Below are 23134 nucleotides of genomic sequence, written 5' to 3' on the forward strand. Positions count from 1 at the left end.
TGCTCTTTAGGACCATTATTTTTTATCATATGTAGCCAGAACAATTTGTTACATTCTTCTCTGCAGCCATCTTTACCATATTTGCAGCCTATTATTAAGTCTCCCCATCCCTGCCACTGCCTAAACAAGGGCAATTCTTTTAGTCCTTCCTTAAAGGCCATTACTGCAACTCTTCTCTACTCTTCAATTGGTCCAAATCTGTTTGGAGTAACAAAAATGAGGACAACACAACATGCGAGGCCTTACACTGGGCAGTGCAGAAGATTTTCTTTATCTTACATGCAACAACAATCCTGTTCATATATCCCAGTATGACTCGGGTTTTTATGTAACTGCCGTGACTCCTTTGTGTTCGTTTTTGTGATACAGCTGCTTATTTGCAGAATTGTTGCCCAGCCAGGCAGTTGTTTCTCATATTTAAGTTTATTATTGCTATCCAAACATATTATTTTGTGTTTCTCTTTACTGAACTGCATCCCATATAGTTCAGGTCATTCATGCAATTTGTCAAGACCATTTCACACTCAAAAACCTGTATTCCCTCTCAGACTTGTACTGTCCCAGCAGTTAGCAAATCTGCTTTGGTCTAGCATTCAGGTCACAAACTGAAAGACTAAACAGGATTAGATTCAGAAAACACACCTGCACAATTCTACTCAATGCATGTCTTTAATTTGAACTGTCCTTAAAGCATTTAATTAATAAGTAACTAACCAGCAAGGCAAATCTTCCCTGACAGTATCTATTTTTGGTGCTTCTAGATTCTTTAGCTGTGGAGATAAAATCCCTAACTTCAACACTACTGTACAGGCAAGGTATCTTTCAAACACAAATATACAGGGGAGGCTCTACTATCTCATCCCCCTTTAATGTATTTGTATGTGGCACAGTAACCTAGTTGCTTAGCTCCTCCAGTTCTCAATTTGGGCTTATACACCTGTGTTTCTTTCCTGTAGCAGAGATACTACAGAAACACTTCAATTCACAAAAAAATCACAAGCTCTGACAAATCCAGATCTTACATACCTATATATACACATACACCAATAAAACAAAAACCACCACAAAAAGCAGGATGTTACCATTTATGTACCAACAGACAAACTCTCAAGAACACTCATTTCCTTCTTGACTTTTACATTTTCTAACTAATTAAGTGTTTTATTTGAAGTTCAAGTCACTCCATTTTAGGCACACAAATTAGGTATTTCTCATGACAAAGCTGTAAGAGACTGACAAGATCCCACTGCTCTGCTACTGTCATATTCTCTGAAAGGGAAATTTTTACCCTTCTTACCATTAGTTTGTCTGGCACATACACACTCACCACTAACCAAAACAAATATTTGTGTTAAAGTACTGCATGTAAATCTCAACTAGTGAAAAAAATCTCTAAAATTCTGGACAACCAAATTGGCTATCTTGCCAACATTCATATTCCTATGTCCAATGAAGTTCAATAAACTAGAAAGAATGGAAAGCAGCTAATGGCAGTCTAATAGATAAAACATTGCTTTCTGTCTTGTTGCTTCAGAAAACAGTTGATTCCCCTTGTAGCAATCACCTTAATGAAAAGCAAAAATATTTAAATTGAGTATCAGGCAAACTTTAACTATGTGGCGATGAGCTGCTGAAACAAGTAACACAAAGAGGAGCTTTGTCATCGGAGGGAATGATCTCGGTGTATTTCCAAAGGCCAGAGGATTGGACTAGCTGACCTTTCTGTATTTCTACATTTAACCAAATTCATTGTAAGCATCAAAACATCAAAGTAACTTTAAAGAACAGTTATTGTAAGTTAAGCTACTAAGCTTTTTGTTTGAAGATACAAATAACTCTTGTATGAAATTGTCTGTATAAGGAAAAGCAGTTAAATGCAAACTAATACAAGAATTGTGAATACAAACTGTACAAATTATCAATCTACTATGCCACAAAACCAAACTCAAGTATTTTTATTACAAAGCTGCACTTAATCAGAGAATCTTCTTATAAGTCTTTTTGTTTGAAAAGCAGTGTCCAATAAAAGGACACACTATTTAATGTTGAGCTCTGCATTTCTTAAGTGTGTTTTACAAGTTACTCCAACAGAAAGGTTTTCACAAAACTAAAATAAACTCTCATGATGGTTGTTCCAAACCAAACCAGTTTTTGAAGCAGAAAACATATTTACAAGGTTTTTAAAACTAGAACAATATACCCTTGAGTGCTAAAGAGTGTAAAGTTTACCAGAAGCAAGTTCTTATCATCAGTAGCTTGATTTCCAGCAAAGAACACTTAATTTGGAAACTGAAGGGAAAAAAAAAAAACTCTCAAAAAAAAAAAAAAACCCAAAAAATCTTCATCACTAAAGAGGTGAGAGTTTCTCACTTTCTGCAACTTCACTCCCGCCTACAGAGTGGCAGAATTTTTCTTGCTCAAGGTTTTTAAGGACAAGTTCTACAAATATCTGTCTGAAATAATCTAAGTATGTTTAAACCAACCCTAAAGAAAGGAAACAACAGGTCTTACTGTACTGTATTTCTAGAACTGTGAGTGCAATGTAAATCTATGGATATAAGCAAGCGCTGAATACTTGAAAAAATAAGTTATCTCTTGCAAATCTGGTTCTTTATGATGGGAGAGACCTGTATCATCAGTTCCCACACAATGCAAAGACTTCCATTTTGGGGAAAACCAAAACAAAGCAAACCCCAACAGATAAGCTCTGAAGACTTTAAAGAGAGCTTTTCAAACGTGAAAGACTCATTTCACAACAAGAAAAGAACCACAATTGGAAGCAGGGCAGACTGCAAAGACTTCTGTTCCAACTTCCCAAGTACTTTTAGAAACATTAAGAAAACATTTCTTATTTCCCTTACCCAACAAAGTGGTGAAAGGCCAGAGTGAAAGTCTTTCCACCTTGTATCAATCAGACAACTGTGACTGACCAGAAGTCAACCTAACCAAAGTACATAGAATGATCTGGAAGAACCAGAAACAAAAATACCTATAAGTCTTTTGGAAATATTGAGAGAGTAAAGCCTTCATTCTGTGTGAGACTATGGACAGCAGACTGGAATCTCACTACATAAGTATGTTAGAAACACTGATAAATATCAAAGCAGTCACATGCTGTCCAGCTGTAGAACAGAAGCCCATACTAGGATACATTCCCAAATTTTGTGAAATAGATATCTAGTTATTTTTGCACATTAAATCTGTAACAACACTGAGCTAAAAAGTTCTATTTGCTCTTTCTCTTCTTCCAGAAATGTTAAAAATTGTGAGACAAAACATATGATTGAACTTCCTGACTAAATAGCTTAGTAACTAAGCTATTTAATACAGCCTGTCTCTTGGTAATTATACACTTGGAGCATGCAACGCGAAGGAAAAAATAATTTCAGTTAATAGTGGTACAACTGAGAATTACAACAACTACTTATATTGGAGTAAATAACTAGACACATAAATTATCAGCAGTGTTTCAATTTAAGGTCCTTACAGACAGACACGGTTGTAGCATGCAACAGTTCTTCACGAAGTCCCTTACTGTAAATTTGAGACAGAACGCTTTTGTGAAATAAGCATGACAATGTTGGAGAAAGGCTGCAAGCAAAGTTGTTCAGGTTCTGAATGGCTTGCTAGAAGTCACACAATAAATCACCAACTGCTAACTCCTTCTAGAGCAATGGGAGTTTCATGAGTGACTTCAACTGGGTGAAAATTTCACCTGATAGCTATCTTGTTGTACATTTTATCACATACTCTCCACTTTAAAAGAACTGCATTTTTCTCCCCTACTGTTTAACACATGCCATCTTTTTTTCCTTGAAGAAACTTTTTTCCCCTTCTGATTAAACAAGTATTATTACTCTGAAAGACAGTACAGTAAGATTAAAAAATACTTGAAAACAAACTGCAACAGTAATTTGTCAGCTTATTTTCTGAAAAGTTATACTTGCTTATGAAAAGAATCAAGTTTTGCTAACCCCAAACCTACCGGTCCCTACTAGATCACCAGTCCTTGTAGCAGCTAGGAGGCAGGGCGTAAGCATAGTATCTAACCGCAGGACAGAAATACACCCAAAAAGCATATTCTCAGAAGGCTGCACAACTTAGTATTTAATATGAAATACAGAGTACAATTAGAGCTTCACCCTAAAAGCCTCAGTAAATGATCACTATGCTATTAGTACAGTAATAATGACAATATCAATAGAAAACAGGCAAATATCTGGACAACCACTGAAGAGCTACTACAATTTATTTACTAATGATTACCGCAAGGATATTCCCAAAATAAAGCTTGGAACTTCCAAGCCTAAAGAACATATTCTCTTAGAGAAAATTAGTATCAGTTATATGCAGCCTAAAACCAGATCAGTAAAATGCAGAGTTACGCTCCAAGACTACAAAAACTGCCACCGTTCCTGTCTAGTCAGGGACAGAATACAAGACACCATAAGGAAGAAGCAGAACCATATGCTCTCCCTTAAAAGAGAGATCAGGACTAGGAGACAAAGGGGATACTGCTGAGCTGGGACACTTGGATGTTACTGGAATTATTTTTTCAAATACAAGAGAAAACAGAAATCTATTTTACAAGTTTGGGACATAGCGGTACATACATCATAACCTCAAGAGAGATCTGATTTGTGATGTTAAGGATCTCTCTTTTTGGACCCCCACATCCTTAAAACATCAGTGTTCCTACAGGGTAGGAGCAGTTTGGGTTCAGCAGCAGAAACCTGAACGAGTACAGAAGCAGCAGCATGGGCAGGTGTGAAAAGCAGCCGAGACAACAAACACCACGAAGTGCTGAGGGGGGGGTATGGCCCAAGGCTGCAGGTTGGCCGAGAAAGGGCAGAGGCCCTCGGGCCGTGCAGCCAGGCTGGAAGCCGTGAGGGCAGCCGGGAGCAGCCAGACGCACAGTCAAGCCCGCGCCGCGGCGTCAGGCGCCCTGCCCGGCAGGTGACACGGCGGGACAGCGGGGGGCAGCCAAGGGGCTCTGCGGGGCACGCCGCCCGCCCCGGGACGGCACCGGCAGCGCTGCCCGCAAGCCCAGCACTGGCCGGAGGGCCCCGATGCAAGGGCAGAGGCGGCGAAGGGCGGAGCGAGCAACGGGACACGGCACGGGCACCGACGCGGCAGCCTGCGCTCCTCTGGCGAGCCGCCGCAGGGGGCACGCGGCGGCGCGGCCCGGACGCTGCGAGGGGCAGCGTGAGGTGATCTGAGGTGAGGCGGGGCAGGGCCGGGGCGGGAGGGAGGAGGGAGCGACGCGGAGCCAGTCGCGCTTCCCCGGGGCGCCCAACCCCGCCCCGCTCCCCGTGTGGCCCGGGGCACGATGGCGGGGAGGAGGCTGGTCCCAGGGTCCCCGCCCCCCGGGCCCCCGTTACCATTACCCAGCACGCCCAGCGCTGCGCCGCCATCCCGCAGCCGGCCCGCTCCCGCAGGGACCGCGCGACCTCGCGAGATTTCCTCTCCTCCCACGCGCCCGCCCCGCGACCCGGCCCGGCCCCGCGCGCGCGCCGCCCGCACTCAGCTCAGACCCAACATGGCGGCCGCGGCGCCGTGCACGTGTCCCCGGCCCCGCCGTGCCGCGCCGGGCGCGCGCATGGACACACGTACGCACACGTAACGCTGCGGGGGGGGGGGGGGGAGGAGGGGGAGCGGGGGGGCGAAGGGGGGGGGGCGGGGCCGCCGCGCATGCGCACGAGGCGCCGCTGCGGGCCAGCTGATTCGAACGGGGCGCGCGAGCCGCCACCTCCTCCCCGCACGCGCTGGTCACGTGGGGGCTTCCCCCCTCTCATTCCCTCCTCCTCCTCCTCCTTCCCCCTCCCCTCGCGGGTTCCGAACTCGGCACCATCCGGGTCCCCCTTCCCCCGGGGCCGGGCCCGCGCCCTCACCTGGCGGCCGCTCCTCGGCGCGGCGGGCGCGGCCGGCCCGCGCAGCCCCCCGCGCGGCTCGCTCCCTCCGTGCCGCCCGCACCAGGCAGCGGCGGCGGCTCCGCACAGCGCCTGCTCCCCTCAGCGCGGCGGCGGCTCCTTCCGCTTCCTTCCCCTCCCCCTCCAGCCGCTGCGGCGGGGACCCGCTCCCTGCAGCTCCGCCTGCTGGCAGAGGGCGGAGGCGGCCGGCCCGGCGCGGGCGGGGGGCGGCCCGCTGCCCCCGGGCGGGGTGGGGGCCGGGCGGGCGCCCCGCTGCGGCATGCCCCGAGGGGAGGGCCGGCCCGCGTGCCGCCGGGGACTGGACGTGCCGCCGCTCGCTGGGGGCAGGTGCCTGGCGGGGCGCCCCGAGGGACGGGGACGGAGGGCGGGCGGCTGCGACGGACCGAGGAGGAGGAGGAGGAGGGCGGCGCGGCCCGGAGCGGCGCCCGGCGGCGGTGGGTGCTCCCGCCGTGCCGGGCAGCGCCGGGTGACTCGCAAGTCGGCCGCGGCGGCGGGCGCTGCCCCACGGCCGGGCTGCCCCCGCGGAGCTCTCGCTCGGGGCTCACCGCCGCTCTCCCGCCCGCCCCGCGTCAGGCGGTGCCCCGGGAACAGGCGCCGCGGGGTGCTCCAGCCCTCTGGAGCACGGCCAAATCCGGGCCAGTCGCGCTTTCAAATCTCTTAGTGCTGGTGGTGCCGGGCTCTCCGCTAACGCCTACGTGATCACCGGCAGTTCCGACCGAATGCGCGCAGCCTGCTCCCGCGGCTTCCTTACCTCCCTGCTCCTGCAGAGGGAGGGGAACTACTGCGTGTATCTTACTGGCCTTGTAACCTCTCACTGTGGTTTTCCCGATACACCACGGTTACAACGTATCTGGGAGACCTTCGTATAAGCCCAGAAACGTGAAAGATCCAAGTTCTCTGTTAAGTAATCGTGAAATTAAAGAACCTTTCCATTAAGAACAATCAGTAACTTCCTAAATTGCTAAAAGATCTTAAGCCAAAACAGTTTTACTGTAACAGGTGACTAAATACTGAAGAATATTTTCAATTGCTTCCAAAAATCATCACTGGCTGTACAGTAATTCAACTGACTGATATTTTTGTAAAAAAAGCATATTTAATAAATCCTAATCGCCCAAATTGTTAGTTAGACTACTAGTTGTAGTCATATAGACACTCATTCTGCAAGGCCAGAGTCTGCAGAAAAAACTCAGTAGCTCTTCCACTTTCCCAAGCAGTTTTCACTTTTCCCTGCATCTTGCTGACTTGGAGGTCTTCTCCTGTGATCAGATTCACACCAACTGAAATCCCACAAGAGAGGGAAAAAATTATATTTTTTTTTCTTGCCTCTACACCACTGTTGTCACACAGTCAGTCTCCTGTCTGCGTGGCCGAATCTGAAAGAGGAAGGGTGCTTTTCTGCATTATTGCAGGAGCACCTGTAAGCGCCAGAACTGCAGTCCTTTTAGAAATACGTTAATTTAGCTAAGCAGTCGCAGTGGCTAAAGATATTATTGGATTTCGGACAAGCATTAGTGCTTTGACGTAGGACTGAGGGTTCTTCTCAGCTGCTGCAGTGCTAAATCGATTGTGGGTTTTGATGTCTTCCTTTGAGATTCCTACGGCCGTTTATGGGTGCAGCCGAGCAGCGGAGCTGAGCTAATCCACGGCCTGCTGACACAGGCGGCAGCACTCTTTCCCTCCCCTCTCCCCTGCCCTGCACTCTGTCCCGCTGCCCAGTGCCCACCTACACACATGGTAAACCAGTCAGACTTCCTAAACCACCACGAAACCGTTCCTGTTCCTGCTGTGGCAGTTTTCAGCTAGAAAATAAGCTGCATTGGCTCACGGCAGAGACTGACAAGAGCCAGCGTTTGAGATGAGGTGAGGGAGTGTTGCCAGCAGAGGGGAGGAACAAGACAATCCTCTTTTGGCAGCAGTAACTTTTTGGCAACAGGATTAAACCACTCCAACTATATTGTCTAACCACACCCTACACCAGAATTTGCCTTTAATTTGCTGAGGAGAACTTAAATACTTAGGTTCTGCCATCTTGCCTAAGAAGCAGTAATGTCTGGTGATGGGATGGTAACAAAGACCAACTGTTGCCAATGGTGTGATGTTTCAGGTAGTGGTTCCTGCTAATGAAAGGGATAGTCCTGAGGCTCTTGCCCAACTTCTGCATGCCCCTTCTTTCCCCTGGATTGAATCCAGCCATTGTGTATCTACAGGGTAGTTTGTTCAGCTCCGCTAACCCTCCAGAGGAAAATTAACATGCAAAGAAGAAAAAAAGCAGTCCATGTGTAGCAAGGACTGAGATCAAACAGGTTTATTAAGACCTCTGTCCCAGAGGATTTACATTTAAATCTGGAGAAACCTGGTTTGTTTGAAGCTGGCTGGGACGCTACATCTACTCTGTTGTCCCCACAGTGCAAAAATCTCTTTGTCATTCACTGATGCTATATCCTGCAGCCCCTTCTCCACAGTATCCTATAGCAGCTTTAAAATAATTCACAGGTATAAAGGATTATGCTCCTGCCTAGCAGCACCACATTGCTTCTTCCAATACTTTTTCACTTCCAGTCAGCCTCCTTTGCTCCTCATACACCCTACCCAAACTACGTCACATTCCTAAGTCTTGTTTCCTCCATGCCATAGCATCTATCTTGTACCAGTAACGGGTAGTTGTATTTGTTATGGGCAGCCTTGAGTATTACTCATTTATAGGGCAATAACAATTTCTCTGGCCTCATCAACATTGGTGGTAGTGGGGAAAAAAAAATACACCAAACAAAACAACACACTATTCTGATCAAGGGAAAACGGTGGGACAGCTTTTCAGCATGTTACAATGGGGCAAGCTAAAATACACTAGATCAGCCCCCCTCTCCCACAAGTTAGTATGTTCTACAAAATCAGGAGCTGAGATACTTTATATCCCTCCACGTCAATGAAACCTCAGCTCATGTCTGTGTATAAAGAACTGCCTAAGATCACAAGGTCCAGCTTTCATGAAGCTGTTACATAGTTCACGCCTTCAGCGGCAGCATCGCTGCTTCTACCCATCTCAATCCATGAAATAGCTTAATTGCATCTCCTATTTTTACAGCAAATTACATGTGATTTTTTTTCTGACAAAAGATTAACAAAGTTCACTCTTCACAAGTCAGCACAATTGAGAAGTTGGTCCTAAGGACATCTAGGTTAGTTCTGTGACAGCTACTCTGGTATCTTCACACCATGCCCCAAGAACAGCATTAGCAAGCTCTTGCTGCTTGCTGCCCAACGCTGCAGGTAAAACAGGGCTTATGTTCTTGCTACAGTTCTAGATTTACGCTGCCTCTTAAAAAGGGCATGCAGGATGGGGAAGATGATAGCCGAATTCACCTCCAGACTTCAGCTCAGGCTTATTTGTTCTGGCTGAAGGGAAGCCACATTAAACTGGCTGGTTGTGTGGAACTACTTGGGTGGCTGCACCATAAGCCCTGGACAACAGCAGAGAGAATTTTCCTAAAGCCAGCTTAGGTTCAGTAGGGTCAGCTTCCACAATACAGCCCAAATCTAATAAACCATCCTGGACGGGATGCAGGTTGGCTCAGCACAACACTTAGAAGTCTCTGCACTAATTACTTCACCATCGCAGTAATTTTGTTTGTTAGGTACTTTACAGGTGGCATTTTGAATCTTGTATTTATATACTGCTGAAATTAAAAAAAAAAATGGCATTCTTGAGAAGAAAAAATCCAACAACAGATAGTTACAGAAAATATTTTAAAGTTATAAAAGGGAAGTTTTTGTTGAGATAAAAGAAGAAAAAAAAAACATTTTAACAGCATTAAGACCATTTTCTGTTTAAATATGCATTGTTACACAGAATCACTTCATGTTTTGTTATAGGTCCTCTGTTTTGCTGCTCAGTTCTGCCTCCTGTATTCCCTGGAGAGCCCTAAATGCTAATTTATTTTTTTTCCCCTGTTCATTCTACCGTATGTAAAGAACAAATATGAGAAAGACTAGATTTCCCTTAAGGTCGTCATCAACAACAAAGCACTTTCAGTGGTTTTACCTGAAGCAAAATGGTTTATCTAAACAAAATTGGTTGATGTCTGAAGACATACCCTACTGACTCATTTAGGTGTGGCTTCAGTAGCCAGTTTACATCAGAGACTATACAGGCTTTTTGCCACAACTTTTGTTCAAATTTACAATACTATCAATTAAGTAACACAGTAACAAAATGAATGATTTTAATATTTCCACTATATCAAATATTACTTGGGCAAAGGTTTTACAGTAGTTATGCAAGCCAGCATGTCAAAAATAATAAAAAAATACTAAAATCATAATTGGGAAAAATTACGCAAATGTGGTAAGTAGCACACAATTATAAGTGGTCATCTGGACTAATATCTATTCAAAATAAATCCACTCCAGCCATAAATTTATAATGCCTGTTTTTATGGCACTTTTTTAAAAAAAATTTTTTTTGGAAGAAGGAAGGAGAAAATCAAAGCTCTTCATTAAACAAAATGATCTCCAGTCATTGATAAAGGACACATACATTAGACAATTTAGAAATCTTACAACCCATACAGACTACTGCAGAGTTGACTTCAGTTACTGAAAAATGTCATATTCCATGTTGAAAAAGCAAGTTGTCAATTTATAAAAGTTAATCACATTTAGGAAGTTATTAATTTATTTCCATTTTATGTCTGTATATTTAAAGTAGGGCAATCTAATCCAAATCAGTCTAAAAAGTCACAGTTAAGTAGATTTGATACTTATTTTTAATAATTAATTTGACTACACTTAGTACAATGTATAACCACTCCTTGTATATAGGGTATTCCTATTTAAAGGGCTTTTTCTAATTCCAGTAGAGGCTTCAAAGTCAGGTAGATATGAAATGGTTGCTAGACTGGTGCATTAAAAAAAAAAAAAAAAAAAAAAAAAAAAAAAAAAAAAACAACCACTAAAAATTCCAGATTGGAACTTTAACTAAACATAAAAGCAGTACACCAAAAAGGAAGCTCCTTCTTTTTCAGAATATATTCTACTTAGTTTTTAATGCTGAAGAGTGAGCTTTTATTGGCGTTTAAAATATTTCAATCAACTATTTTTAAAATTTATTTCAGTGGCTTTGAGCATGTTACTATTCTAGGATATAGACTTTGACTTGGGCTTCAAGAAAACAAGAGTCCAGAGACTTCCAGGTTTGGAAGATTTCATGTATGTGAGACAGGGAAGTTTTGACTAAATGGGATTAGAATGGGAGCTGGACCTATATGGGCACAGGTGTTTTTGCCTAAGGCTACTGAAAAATTGTAGCCCATATTAACAGTTACTTTACTGGAGTGTTCACATCAGCACTGACTTTAAAAGTTAGTTGGCTTCCTGTAGGAGTCTTACTCCTTACAGAAGTTACACACTCCTATCCAAACATTTGCTTTTATTTCTCCCCGTTTCCTTTAGGAACTTCCCTTTGTTATACATATAGAGCACTCTCAGGTATTAGAGGTTCTGCATTAATACTCTGAATTATGTACAACCTACATAAAGATATGCCAGGTCATGGAGTATCCTTGTTACTGTTTTGACTACCTTGCATATTCCTTCAGGTCCTACACCACAATAAAGGGCTCTATTGTTACTCAAACTGAACAACATGTAGTATGCTCAGTGTAAACCTGAAAAACACAGGTTATAAGTTTTCAACTAAGATGTGTTTAATAAAAAAAAATAAAAAAAAAAAAAAAAGACCTGGCACATTTCTGCCTAGCATTGAGGCACTTTTTCCCCTGCCAAACATAACAGTTTTTTAAAGACAAGCCTAGTTTGTGATTAGGGCCCTCTTATACAGGTTTAAATAAAAACTCAATCTTTCACATCCTAACTGCCATCACACAGGAGTGGACACCAGCACCACTGACAGTTTAAGGGGAGATCCCTGTTCAGGGTTCAGATCCAGAGTGGAGAGTCGGCACTTTTCAGATTTAGGTTAACAGTGCTCTCAGTAAACTTTAACATCTTCTGGAGGAGGCTTGCAGAGCAGAAGCCTAGAAAGTGCCTCCGTTACCTTTTCCTTTTATCTGCAGAAAGAGCCCAGGAACACTAGCCTCTGCACTCGAGTGTGCAAAGTCAGGGTCACAAATGAAGTTCAGATTGCTACCGAGATAGTTAAAAGAGACAAATGATCTCCACTACCCTGCTTGGTTGGAAAGCAAATTAATTATACTACAAAGAAACAAGGTAAGAGCGAGTACATTTCCCTTACTGAAAATTACTCAGAAGATGAGACACCAAGGAAGAATTCATAGCTAAATAAATGTCTTCTTGCTTTTACAGTTAAATTGTAAAGTGAGTCTAAATATAAAAACCTCAGTATTGGACTAGAAGTTTAATTGAAACTATTGTTCAACTGAATTGATAGCTGCTGGTCAATTAACCTTTTGGCATGACTGAGTGCATTTCTTTTGTTACAACTTAACATCTCAAACTAATCTTGCATCTGGTCCTAAAGAGAAGGTGTGTGCCTTGGTGGAAACAAACGTGCATTCACAGCATGAGCAAGTGCTGCATCTGTGGTCATTTGGGTTTGGCACTTCAGTGGAAAACCGGGGGGGGGGGGTGGGGGGGGGTGGCGGGGAAGGGGGGGTGGCGGGGAAGGGGGGGCGGTGGGCAATGTATCACCATGGTAACCAGGACATCTTGTTTGAACATCTACATTAAAAAACACACTGGGCAGAGCAAAATTAGTCACCTGGAAAAATATTCATTTCTGGGCAAACCTATTCAAACAATGAAAATGAAAAGGTCTTAGCATTGTCCTGTGAGATAAGAGACAAAAATGGCTATATTTTATTTTTGACAGCTGAGAATTTATTTTGAGCTAAGTTTTTTTACTTGTAAGAATCAAATGCCCCTCTACCCTCTTTATTCTTCCCAACAAAGTACTTTAAGATTTACTTTCTCATGTAAGTCATTTCAAAAATGGATCTTACTGAAGTTCTTAAATACAGTAAGTTTGTGAGTTCCAAGTGAAAAGGGAGGAACATATCTGGAAATGAAATCTTCTAACTTCATTTATATTATGAAAACATTTTGTGGATGGTGACTGCTCTATTTTTGCACCTCCCATGCTGCTAACAAATGACTAGTAAGAAAAATAAATTATTTGAGTTTCACTAGCATTGCATAATGGCATATCAAAACTACATAAATAACCAGCATATTCCTATTACTCCAACTTTACTTTTTTACTGACAGTTCATTTCATAATGGTATATATTCAGTAAGTCAAGTGTCAATTGTGTTTCCTCATGTCTGCTCATTTTAAAAACCAGAACTTGTATTTTACCCTTTTAGCTAATCAACTCAATCTTGAACAAGTCAGAAAATTAAATTTCTTGCTTATTCATCTTATAAAAACGCTATTTGAGTGATCAAGTTCCTACTGCATTTTCTTAGGTCTGCCCATATATCCATCTATGACCCTTGTAAGGAAACTTGTCATGTAGTATCACTAACAATTCATAAAACCTATCAGAGTGATATTTTTCTCAGAAATAGACCTTTTTTTTCTAGCTGCATGTGTCAGCTGACACACACATTCAGAAAGGAGCAAAGTTTTGTGATAGAGTGAATAATACCAGCTTTCTATGAAAAACACGACTCTGCTATTGTAAGCAAACATCTGTAATATTAAATGTATTATGAACAGATGACATTTTGTTTTATTGTGTGGCAGTGTTCACACTGGTTTTTACGGAGAAACAGCCTTCTCACCTTGTTGAACAATTGAAAGCTAGGCTGAAGCTATGCTCAAGTCACATGTTTTAAACGGCTACATATAAAATATATTCAAGGAAACAAGTTATACTTTTCACTGTGAGACCAGTGCTTTCAAAAATTTTTACTGAACAAGGCTATTTTCTAATCTGCTAAGATTTTGAAGGCTAATATAAACCAAGTTTGTTTGCAACCAGATATTTTTTTGTGAAATAACGCTGAAAGTGATTTGTCTGTCTTTGTGACACTTCAGAAATATGCAACTCTTCTTTTGCTTCCTGCTAATTGTCAGCTCTAGATGGCTTAAGTATAGAGGGAAGCCAGAAAAGCCATCTGTTTGGAAGAATGAAAAAGCCTAGTTGTTTTACTCATTTCCTGGGCAAAATGAAGAGCTGAAAGGTTTTCAGTGAGAAAATTGCTTAGACTGCACTAAGCCAGATGTATATGGGGAATTCAAAAGGAATAAATGGAACAGAATTTTCTTAGTTCAGTATAAAATAGTTGTATGGCAAATATGAAGAAACCACTTGCCCCTTTAAGCATATAATCTCTGAGTTTTCCTGTAAATTTTCCAAATTAGTTTAGATTAAGTATAACAGGATAATCTATCAATAAAAGAAATCAAATGTTAGCATATAGTATTATAGGCATTTATTTTTAATGCCTATAATACTAACTTGAAAGAAACTTGTCAGCTTTAGTCCTTTTAAGAAAACCTAGGATATCTTATGTGAGGAAAAAGCCAATCACTATATAGGTTTCGAGTCTGAGAAGCAGGATCCTTATTACAGCACATCAAATGACACCAGATATCATATGCCTTAGATGGGGACACTTAACTTTTGCTCCACAAATGGAAACTGCTTCATCCACAGAATGCATTTTATAGCCAAACATATATCTAATACTTTATGCTGATATCCCACTGGCAGTGGGACATACCACTAACTCAACAGATACTTATATGAAAACTACCTTGCCCTGGGGCTCTTTTTACCAAAATAAAGGACCATACGAATTTACAAAAGGCTCTAAATATAAATTATTTCAGAAGTCACTGAGCATTGCACTCTACTGAAAGGACAGATTTCTAAGAGTATATTATCATCTAGCCTCCAGAGTAGGGACTAATGCACTACTCCTTGTTAACTTCAGTCTTCTAACATCTCTACTTAGATAGGTTGGTCAGAAGTTAACTCCTATCAGTACAGCTCTGCCAACTGAATGGTAAGCATTCCCACATGACTATATAACTCCCAACCTAAGCTACACAGACTAGAACTTCCACATCAAATATGGTATCGCTGGGGAGAAGAAACATATTAAGTAAAAACCCCTAAATAAATTAGCTTCCATTGACCCAGCTGCAAATAGTAGGTTTGCAAGTCATAGCATGGTATCTAGCCAATAAAATTCAAATGCAAGATCTCTTTACCACTGTCAGGGACATGTAGCAACACTGGGTGTGGCTGTTTTCCCTTGAATTCAGATTTGGCAGTCTTCTATTATCTCGCCACCCAAAGCAGTTTTGTCAAATACATACTAGAGGATACCTTAAAACATGTTTTTGCTGCATTCAGGCAGCTCAACAGCTGACAGTGACAATAGTATTCAAATAAAATATTAGAGTTATCCAAATGATTCTGAGTTTGTCTGATACGAATTAATAAATAGAGCTTTTTCCCTTGCTCATCTTATCTTGATAAAGCTTTTGTACAGTGTATGGAGTCTCCAAATTGCCTAGCAAACTTTCAGGCCATTACTGATGGGAAGGTTGACACCCATTAGAGCAGTCAATTTGAAAACAAAACCCAACCTTCACCAGATGTATCTACTCAAGATCACTATTACAATATAGAACCCAAAATAATTATTGTAGTGCCTCCATCCACAGTTCAAGTAAGAGACTGGAGAAATACATTATGTGCATTTATCTCTCTCTCATTATATATACACACACACGCACATACATACATATATATATCCCTAGACACAGGACTAATTTAAGGTTATACTCACAGAAACGGCTTTCTGGACTACCCAAGTTAAACAATGACTTTGCGTCACAGAATTGTCTTCAGAACTTCCTTCATTTCTTAATATTCCAGTCACCGGAAAGGACAAGACTGGCCTTCAAGTCAGTAGAATTATTACATGGGATAATTTTACAGCTACAAAGCAGGCCATTTTTATTTGCTTTATTAAGCAGATGGACTACTTAGCTCTCACCTCTGAAGCATATTATAGAAGTGCCTTATTTTACTACTGAATAGTTCAGTAGCTCTTCTGCTACTTCTTTTCCCCTCCAATTATACTTTTCAGCTACATCACATGGTCTCTGAAGAACTCTCCTCGATGTTGGGGGTTTAGATGAACACTTAGCTATACTACTTGCAAAAAAAAACTTCAAAAATTTAGAGAAATCAAGCTTTGAGCTGGTGAGCTCCCCACACCCCCCATGCAGTTTGCTCCAGAAGAGCGGATTAAAGGCACCAGACCGAACAACAGGCTCTTAACAGCTCAAATCCAGATTCCCAGGCCTAAAACAAGGACTCCACTGGATTTTTCCCTTCTTGAAATGACAGCTTCCCTGGCACTCAAACACATTGCTGTGTTTCCTCAACTGGAAACAAATGAACAAAGAATCCAAATAGTCTGGTGAAAGGCTTATGGAAAAAAATAATTTCCACAGCCCCTTCCTGAGATGCATTCTTTCTTTGCTGTGAATCAGACAGCTCTTCACAGTAAAGGCTTCTCTTTAACCTATTCTCTGAATTGTTGCCTTCCCTCCAGCATACACAAGCCATCCATCTGGAGTTCTCCCACACTGTCTTACTTTAAAATGCTACTTACATTTCTGTGGCACAAAATCCCTTCTAGAACTCTCAAAGGGCTAAAAACAAGACTGTTATCCCTTTGGAACTGTCTTAAACACAAACATATCTACTTCATGTCTGCAAACTCAGGACTATTTTTTTTTAAAGCATGACAGGTGTAGTGTGAAGATGCCATTTACCAGGGTCACAGAGGTGACAGAAGACTGACAAAACTGCTAGAAGACATCTAGATTTCCAATAGGCTACCTACACCCAGCACAAGTCAGCATTGCTAAAGCAGAGACAGATATCCATACTCATCTAGGAAAAAATGTTCACTATTATCCAGCAACTATTTTCACACTGGAAGTCCTGCACCTTCAGCATTCTTTTAAGCAAGAGAACAACTTCATTTTCAACACTAAGTCTTGTTGCTCTTCTCTGAGGTAACCTCTCATCTTCTATTTATCATCATATAGCATCCAAAATTGGGAACAGTACAGATGAGATCTCACAACAAGCACAGCACCAAGTAGAGCAGAATAATTACCTCCTGTGCCTCACATCTGATGCTTTTGTTACTATTACCCAGAACAGGTTTTGTTTTGGTATCACTGTATTTTAAGTATTCTGGGTATTGTAGCATCAGACTAAGAGTTAACACAGAACTGCTTCATTCCCCCAACAAGCTGATAGTCCCTAACACTCAATCCATTTTTTTCTTGCAAGTTTTACAGGGGCAGTCTGTTCCACCATCCAGATTATTAATGAAAACACTGAATACACCTGTAAACCTGATCACCATACAGTACTTTAAGAAAACATTTCACAAGTCTCCAATGAAGAACACCATGTAGGAAAAATTATTCTTAAAATACACAGACCTATTCATTTTGCTTAGCTTTAGTTTGTTAGAGAACTTTAAGCATAGCTTCAATGAAATAAAACCTTAGCTAAAAAAAAAAAAAAAAAAAAGAGAAGAGTTAAAATATGACAGTATAAAACCAGGTTTAGTTTAGAAACCCCCACATGAGAAAAAAAGGACAAAAAATGGAGGTGGGGAGTTAGAACAGCCTTTCAGAAGCCAAGGTCAGCAAGTTACTATTGACTGCTCATAAGCAAGTTACCTTTACCTTAACAGTAAGCCAAGTCTGTTGTTTTAACTGCTGTGTTTACCTTACATACAAGGGTAACACAATATTAACTTCGGGTTGCCTTATTTACTAATATAACATTGTCCAAATGCATTGTCAGACATTACAATTGTCTGCTCAGTGTTTCTTTATATTTAAATCCAGGTACATGCAAGGCTTCTTAGCTGCTGTCATCTCATAACCTCCTCTGAAATTTAAAGAACCTTTCAGCAGAAATTCAGAAATTTAACAGGCTGGTCAAGAGTTACCTAAAAAGCAGTATGAAACTGAAACATGTTTTTTCCTTTGTACCAGCCATAACAATCATTCGCTTCATATTGCTGTCCATTCACCCCTTGTTTGCACTGCTGTTTTTAGCTTTAGTTCTTCTCAGGTAGGCTGAGGAAAATACTGAGATTTATATTCATACAGAATTGATGCCTCCTACACAGCAAGTACTTAAGTTTAGAGGACATTTTCTTTAGGACTCTTACAGGTGGCTTTTTAACCACAATGGCTTCAAGTGCTTTACAAAGTTCAAAAGCAGTTTGATTTTATACTAGATATAAAATCATCCCAAAGAATATTATGTCAGCATTTTCGTACTTTGGAGCTAGAACTGTCAACATCATTGCCTAGACAAAGTGGTCAAGAAATATAGTTCGAGAAATATAGTTAAATGGGTGTGAGAGCAGTACTGCAGCATTACTTCAGAAGTTTTTGTATTGATATAATAAATGAAAAACATTTAAGAAAGGTTTCCCCCCCTTCTTCCACAGTTTAATCTTTTTTATTATTATTATTATTGATCCAGCCTTGAATAATGCTGCTTATTTGGTAACAGTATCAGGCAAAAACAAGAGCAAGTGCCATTCTGCATTCCAATATGAATCATTCAGTTAAGTTCTGCAATATATACATTTTATCCAGCTTCTGACATTATAGGTCATCATGCCAATGAAAATTTTTAACAATACAATAAAATCCTGCAAATGGAACTGTTTATGAATATAATTCAAGAGACCAGACAATTTAATTTCTGAAATTTATATCACTCATGTCCATAATCGCTTTACATTTCACACTTCATGCTCTCAAACATTACCCTAGAGAAGACTAAATCTTTTTGTCACATATACTATTAAAGACACTAGCCAGTTTATAGAGTTACAGAACACTATAAGAAGATGTAAAATTTAGTAGGTAATAAATTATGACATTTGCTGACTAAAACAATATTCAGTCTACACTGTTTGATCCATTCAAATACAGTCAGTATTTGGATGTTATATACTACCCATTTCATATACTTACAGTGCAAAATAAGTAAGATTTTTTTTCCTGAGCATTTAGGAAATTAAAATCCTTTTTCTTTATCATCGATTGCAATCCATTTAAAATATACTCCTCATACACCTAGGCTTGTCAAGACTGTACAATTAAGACAGGCAAAAGTCTGTAGATATCAGAAGCCCCATCGGGAATCAGAAGGGTTATTGAACATCCCTAAAATTTGTCCCCTTTTTTTCAAGTCTAAGGATGCAACAGGATTTTCACTTATACCAAAAAGTTCAGAAATTACATTTTTTTTTCCATTGACCGAACACTCCAAATGTACAAACCACATGCCTTCCAAAACAGAGAAACAGCCTCTATTTAAACAAACTGTAATACGTATTTCAACTTACTATTCTGTAGTTAATGTAATGCTCAGTGAGCTGTGCCTCCAGTAGATGTAAGAGAATAAAACTTTTAGGAATGTATTGTGGGAATTTTGTAAGGAAGCTGGATTCCTTACAAGTTCATCTTTTTCTCAATAGCTACAGACCATGAGTTTCTAATTCAATCTTCTCCTCTGTTTGCAAGATACCAGGTTCTACTGGAGGAACAGGTGGTCTGAGTATAATCTCTGGACCTCCACCATAGATTGACTGAAGAAAATTCCATGTTTCTTCAGATATTTGTCCAGAATCTGCACCTGAAAACATTTTAAAAAATTACCATTTAGAATAATTCTTTCATTATTTCTTTGAAGTCCACAGGAGATACAAAAAGGAAAATATAATATAGATTCAAATTATAAACCCTACGCTAAATTTGTGCTTTATCTTGTACCAACTGCCAAACCCAATGATGTATTTTGTTAATTTTACACTTCTTGATTCTTACAACTACCTGCTCTAAGTTATCCAGAACTTAACATACCTCAAGCATAAAACACATGAAGGTTCTATGATAAACATCTGATATCTTATTTGGTAGCTCTTTGCATACAGGAAAATGATTCACATATTAATATAAGAACGTGCAGTCCCATCAATTACACAGTAAAGTTCAAGGACTCAAGATTCTTGTATCATCAAATAAATTAATATTGGTAGTAAAGAATAAAAGTGTGAGAGCCACAGTGAATTTCTCAGAACCCCAAAAAGAAAACACTATTAGCACATTAACAGCCCCACTAATGCTCCTTGTATGTAGGGTCAGCCTGACTTCTTTTTGTTCACTGATTAGTCTTTGTTTATGATTCCATTCCTCTGGCTAGAGTGCTCTCTCCTGTCTCAAGTCAGCATCCAACAACCGTTTCTGATTTTACACAACCTTTTATAGTGGCAAAGGGCAAGGGAGCATCAGCACGTTGCCCCTTTAGGTTTTAACACAAGGATTCTGTTTGATAGAGTTGAAGTAATTTCTTCACACTAACCTAGGCAGAGAGGACAAATTTCTATCCTACCAGAATAAACCCCCTCTTCTTTAAGCCACACATCAAAAACCTGCCCTGCAGCAAGTTTCCCCCCAATGTACTTATCAGATACTATTAATCTATCTTGTTAAGCCTAATTTCAGCACCCTCCTACTTCAAAAACAAATAAAAAAAGCCCAAAACCCCAAAGAAGGCAGTGCCATAACAAGGAGGCTTCTCCCCCTACCTCTTATACTTTTCTGTCCACACCACCTGCTCCCGCAGGCCTACTGCTATACTATACATATAAAAAGTTTCTAAAGAGGAAGGGTACCAAGAGCTGCATGTTTGTTTATTTTTATTGTTTGGTGTGGGGTTTTTTTGCTACACATCAGACACTTTATACCTTGTATCTGAATTCTGCACAAGCACTTAAACCATTATAACGCACTGCAGAACTCAAGAGTTGAAGAACTCCTTTTTTAAACACACTCTTGACATCCTACAATTGGTGAGGTTTATGCAGGGTCTAGTGGCCTCTGGCAAACTGCCATTGGTAGGTCCACTGCATGCTGAGGCATTAAGTTAAATTGGGAAAAAATTCAGTAAAATAAATGTTAATCTTAGTGCTGCAATTTTTTTTTTTGTTAAGCTGAGCTAGAATGAACTAAATATTCACAGGAAGCAAAAACTCTTTATAAAGCAGGCCATATTAGAATTTTTTTCTCTGTACCTACACATTTCGAATTAATAGTATCGAGCATCTGACTGTAAAGATGAACAAAGAAATCTGTATCTTTGCATGCTAGAGAAGTTTTTGCAATGTACAGTGGGAAATAATAACTTGCAGAAAAAGGAGCAACAGCATTTACTTACTGTGGTTTATTTCCTTCTGTGAGAAGTAGCTTTCAATTCAAATGAGGTTTTAAGATGCAATTAACTATGTACAGATGCATGACAGTCTACAAGCCAAGCACCTCCCAATTTATGTTAAGAAAACCCAAATCAAGCCAAGCGATACAAAGCCAAAGCACACTTTTGCCATTTTAAAGTTACTCTGCAGTTCCTTCTACACTTATCTGCACTTGGATTAGTCAATTACAGATACAAATTCGTTATTTTAAGAATAAACTGGTCTCCTCAAAACAGACATTACATAGATTCATTGGGAATTGCCATTTTACGATAACAGTTCAAAAAAAGAATTCATAATGTATGTTCCAAACTTCAGCAAACACATCATATGGAGCCCAAAGCTGCAGCAGTACTGGACACCTACCTTGTTTTAGCACAGCATTTCCACATTTAGTTACTGCAATCTTTGCGTTATCAATAGGACCAGGAGGATCTAGTGTGACAGAAAGATAATTAAAATTGGAAGAGCTGCAAAAAGTGCAGGTTGGAAGTTCTATTTTCAAACAGAAGGAGAAATAGCTCATTTGCTTACTGCTTGTTCTTGTACTGCTTAACAGTACAGTCAAAGTTGTTAAAAGCTAATCAGAATTCCAGTTAAGAGCAAGTTTTTCAAAGCATTCATTATTACGGTAAGTCTTCAAGCAATGTAAGCCACAAATTAATCCTAATTCTTACCCCTAGCAAAGTTGTCCTAGAGCAGACTCAGACAAGTTTGTAGAACATTCTATCAGTGTTTCCATTTCAAAACGTTAGACGTACCTAAAGTAGGCTACAGTGGTATAACTATAGTTGTTACTCAGTTATCTATGAGTTTAGGTTGTGACAGTGAGGTCACCTTTCCTCCAGAAGCTGTGGCATTATCTATCAGTTTGCACAGCAAAATCCATCCCCTCCTTGTATTTCAATCCAATTTTCCTGCTGCTAACAGCAAACCCCCTGCAAACAAGAAACATTCTTTCCACAACTATCCCATTATCCATTCTTGTGAATTATTCGACTATATTCTGTAATTTGGTTCCTGGATATATTAGTAACCTACAAAACCTGTGTCTTAGACGTTTGCTTTAAGAACTTTTGTTGCCTTCTCTGTCTGTTCTTCCTATGGCCTTCTACAAAAGCAGAAACAATTTACTTAAACAGTACCACTATATGACAACAAAAAAAGATCACCCATATTTTGAAATGGAGCACAACTTACCACTGTCTTTACCCTTTACAAATCCTTCCCATTCTCTGAACCATTGCATACTTATGCAGTAAAACGTTGATGGAGATTCTTCTTCTTGGAATGCTCTATTAAGCTGAAACGACAAAGAATCCATGTTTTTCAGTTGTGTTCTTTTTTTGTGTTTTTTTTTTCCTTTAAACTACTGAGGTCTTTTAACCACTGTAATTATTAACAGCATAATATTACACTGTTACAGAACATTTTTAAGAACTACTGACCATCAGAACAGTAAACACCTGGTGAATTCACAAGGTGAGATTTTGATGTAGTCAAAACCTTCATATTAAAAGATGATTTATTCTTTACTTGAGAATTTATTTATTTTTTCCTGAAAACAGCAACAATTTCTTCTAAAGCACAAGTGCTTACCCATCAAACACTACTGGGTAATTGCTGTGAAGGCTGAAGTTTGAAGTAACAAAAGAAAGCAGAAAACTTATTTTTATAAAATAGAAGAGTGCTTTGAAAGATTTGGTCCATAATTTTATAGAAGGTTCTTTGTGTGATGAACTGTTTGCTTTTCCCCAAATACTTTGAACAGATGCCAATACAATTCCAAGCAAGACACAGAGAACTAATGCACTAGGACTTTTCTTGACTTTTCTTTGATTCAGTTTAAAACACACAAGATACTTTTTGTTCCTACTATTTTAATTTAA

The 23134-nt window shown here is 40.4% G+C and overlaps 2 protein-coding genes across 14 annotated transcripts in view; both read right to left on the reverse strand.

Moving 5' to 3' along the window:
• ZZZ3 (zinc finger ZZ-type containing 3) overlaps positions 1–10862 on the reverse strand; it is a 68972-nt gene extending 58110 nt beyond the window's left edge. The window contains exon 1 of one of the 4 annotated variants that reach the window (XM_080406894.1): positions 5892–10862. The gene's annotated coding sequence lies outside the window, so the exon portion shown is untranslated. The other 3 variants (XM_080406891.1, XM_080406893.1, XM_080406892.1) reach the window with 3 other exon arrangements.
• A 7555-nt stretch (positions 10863–18417) lies between these two features.
• USP33 (ubiquitin specific peptidase 33) overlaps positions 18418–23134 on the reverse strand; it is a 42632-nt gene continuing 37915 nt past the window's right edge. For 7 of the 10 annotated variants that reach the window (XM_080406886.1, XM_080406887.1, XM_080406889.1 and 4 more), the window contains 3 exons: positions 22446–22548; positions 21612–21680; positions 18418–19627 (listed from right to left, as the gene is read on the reverse strand). In XM_080406886.1, coding sequence (XP_080263012.1) covers positions 19470–19627; positions 21612–21680; positions 22446–22548 — 330 coding nt within the window. In that variant the 3' untranslated portion in view covers positions 18418–19469. Of the gene's footprint in view, positions 19628–21611; positions 21681–22445; positions 22549–23134 lie in introns of those variants that run through there. The other 3 variants (XR_013931209.1, XR_013931210.1, XR_013931208.1) reach the window with 2 other exon arrangements.

The sequence above is a fragment of the Falco punctatus genome (assembly GCF_963210335.1).
Source record: "Falco punctatus genome assembly, chromosome: 11".
In the NCBI taxonomy this organism is placed as follows: Eukaryota; Metazoa; Chordata; class Aves; order Falconiformes; family Falconidae; genus Falco; species Falco punctatus.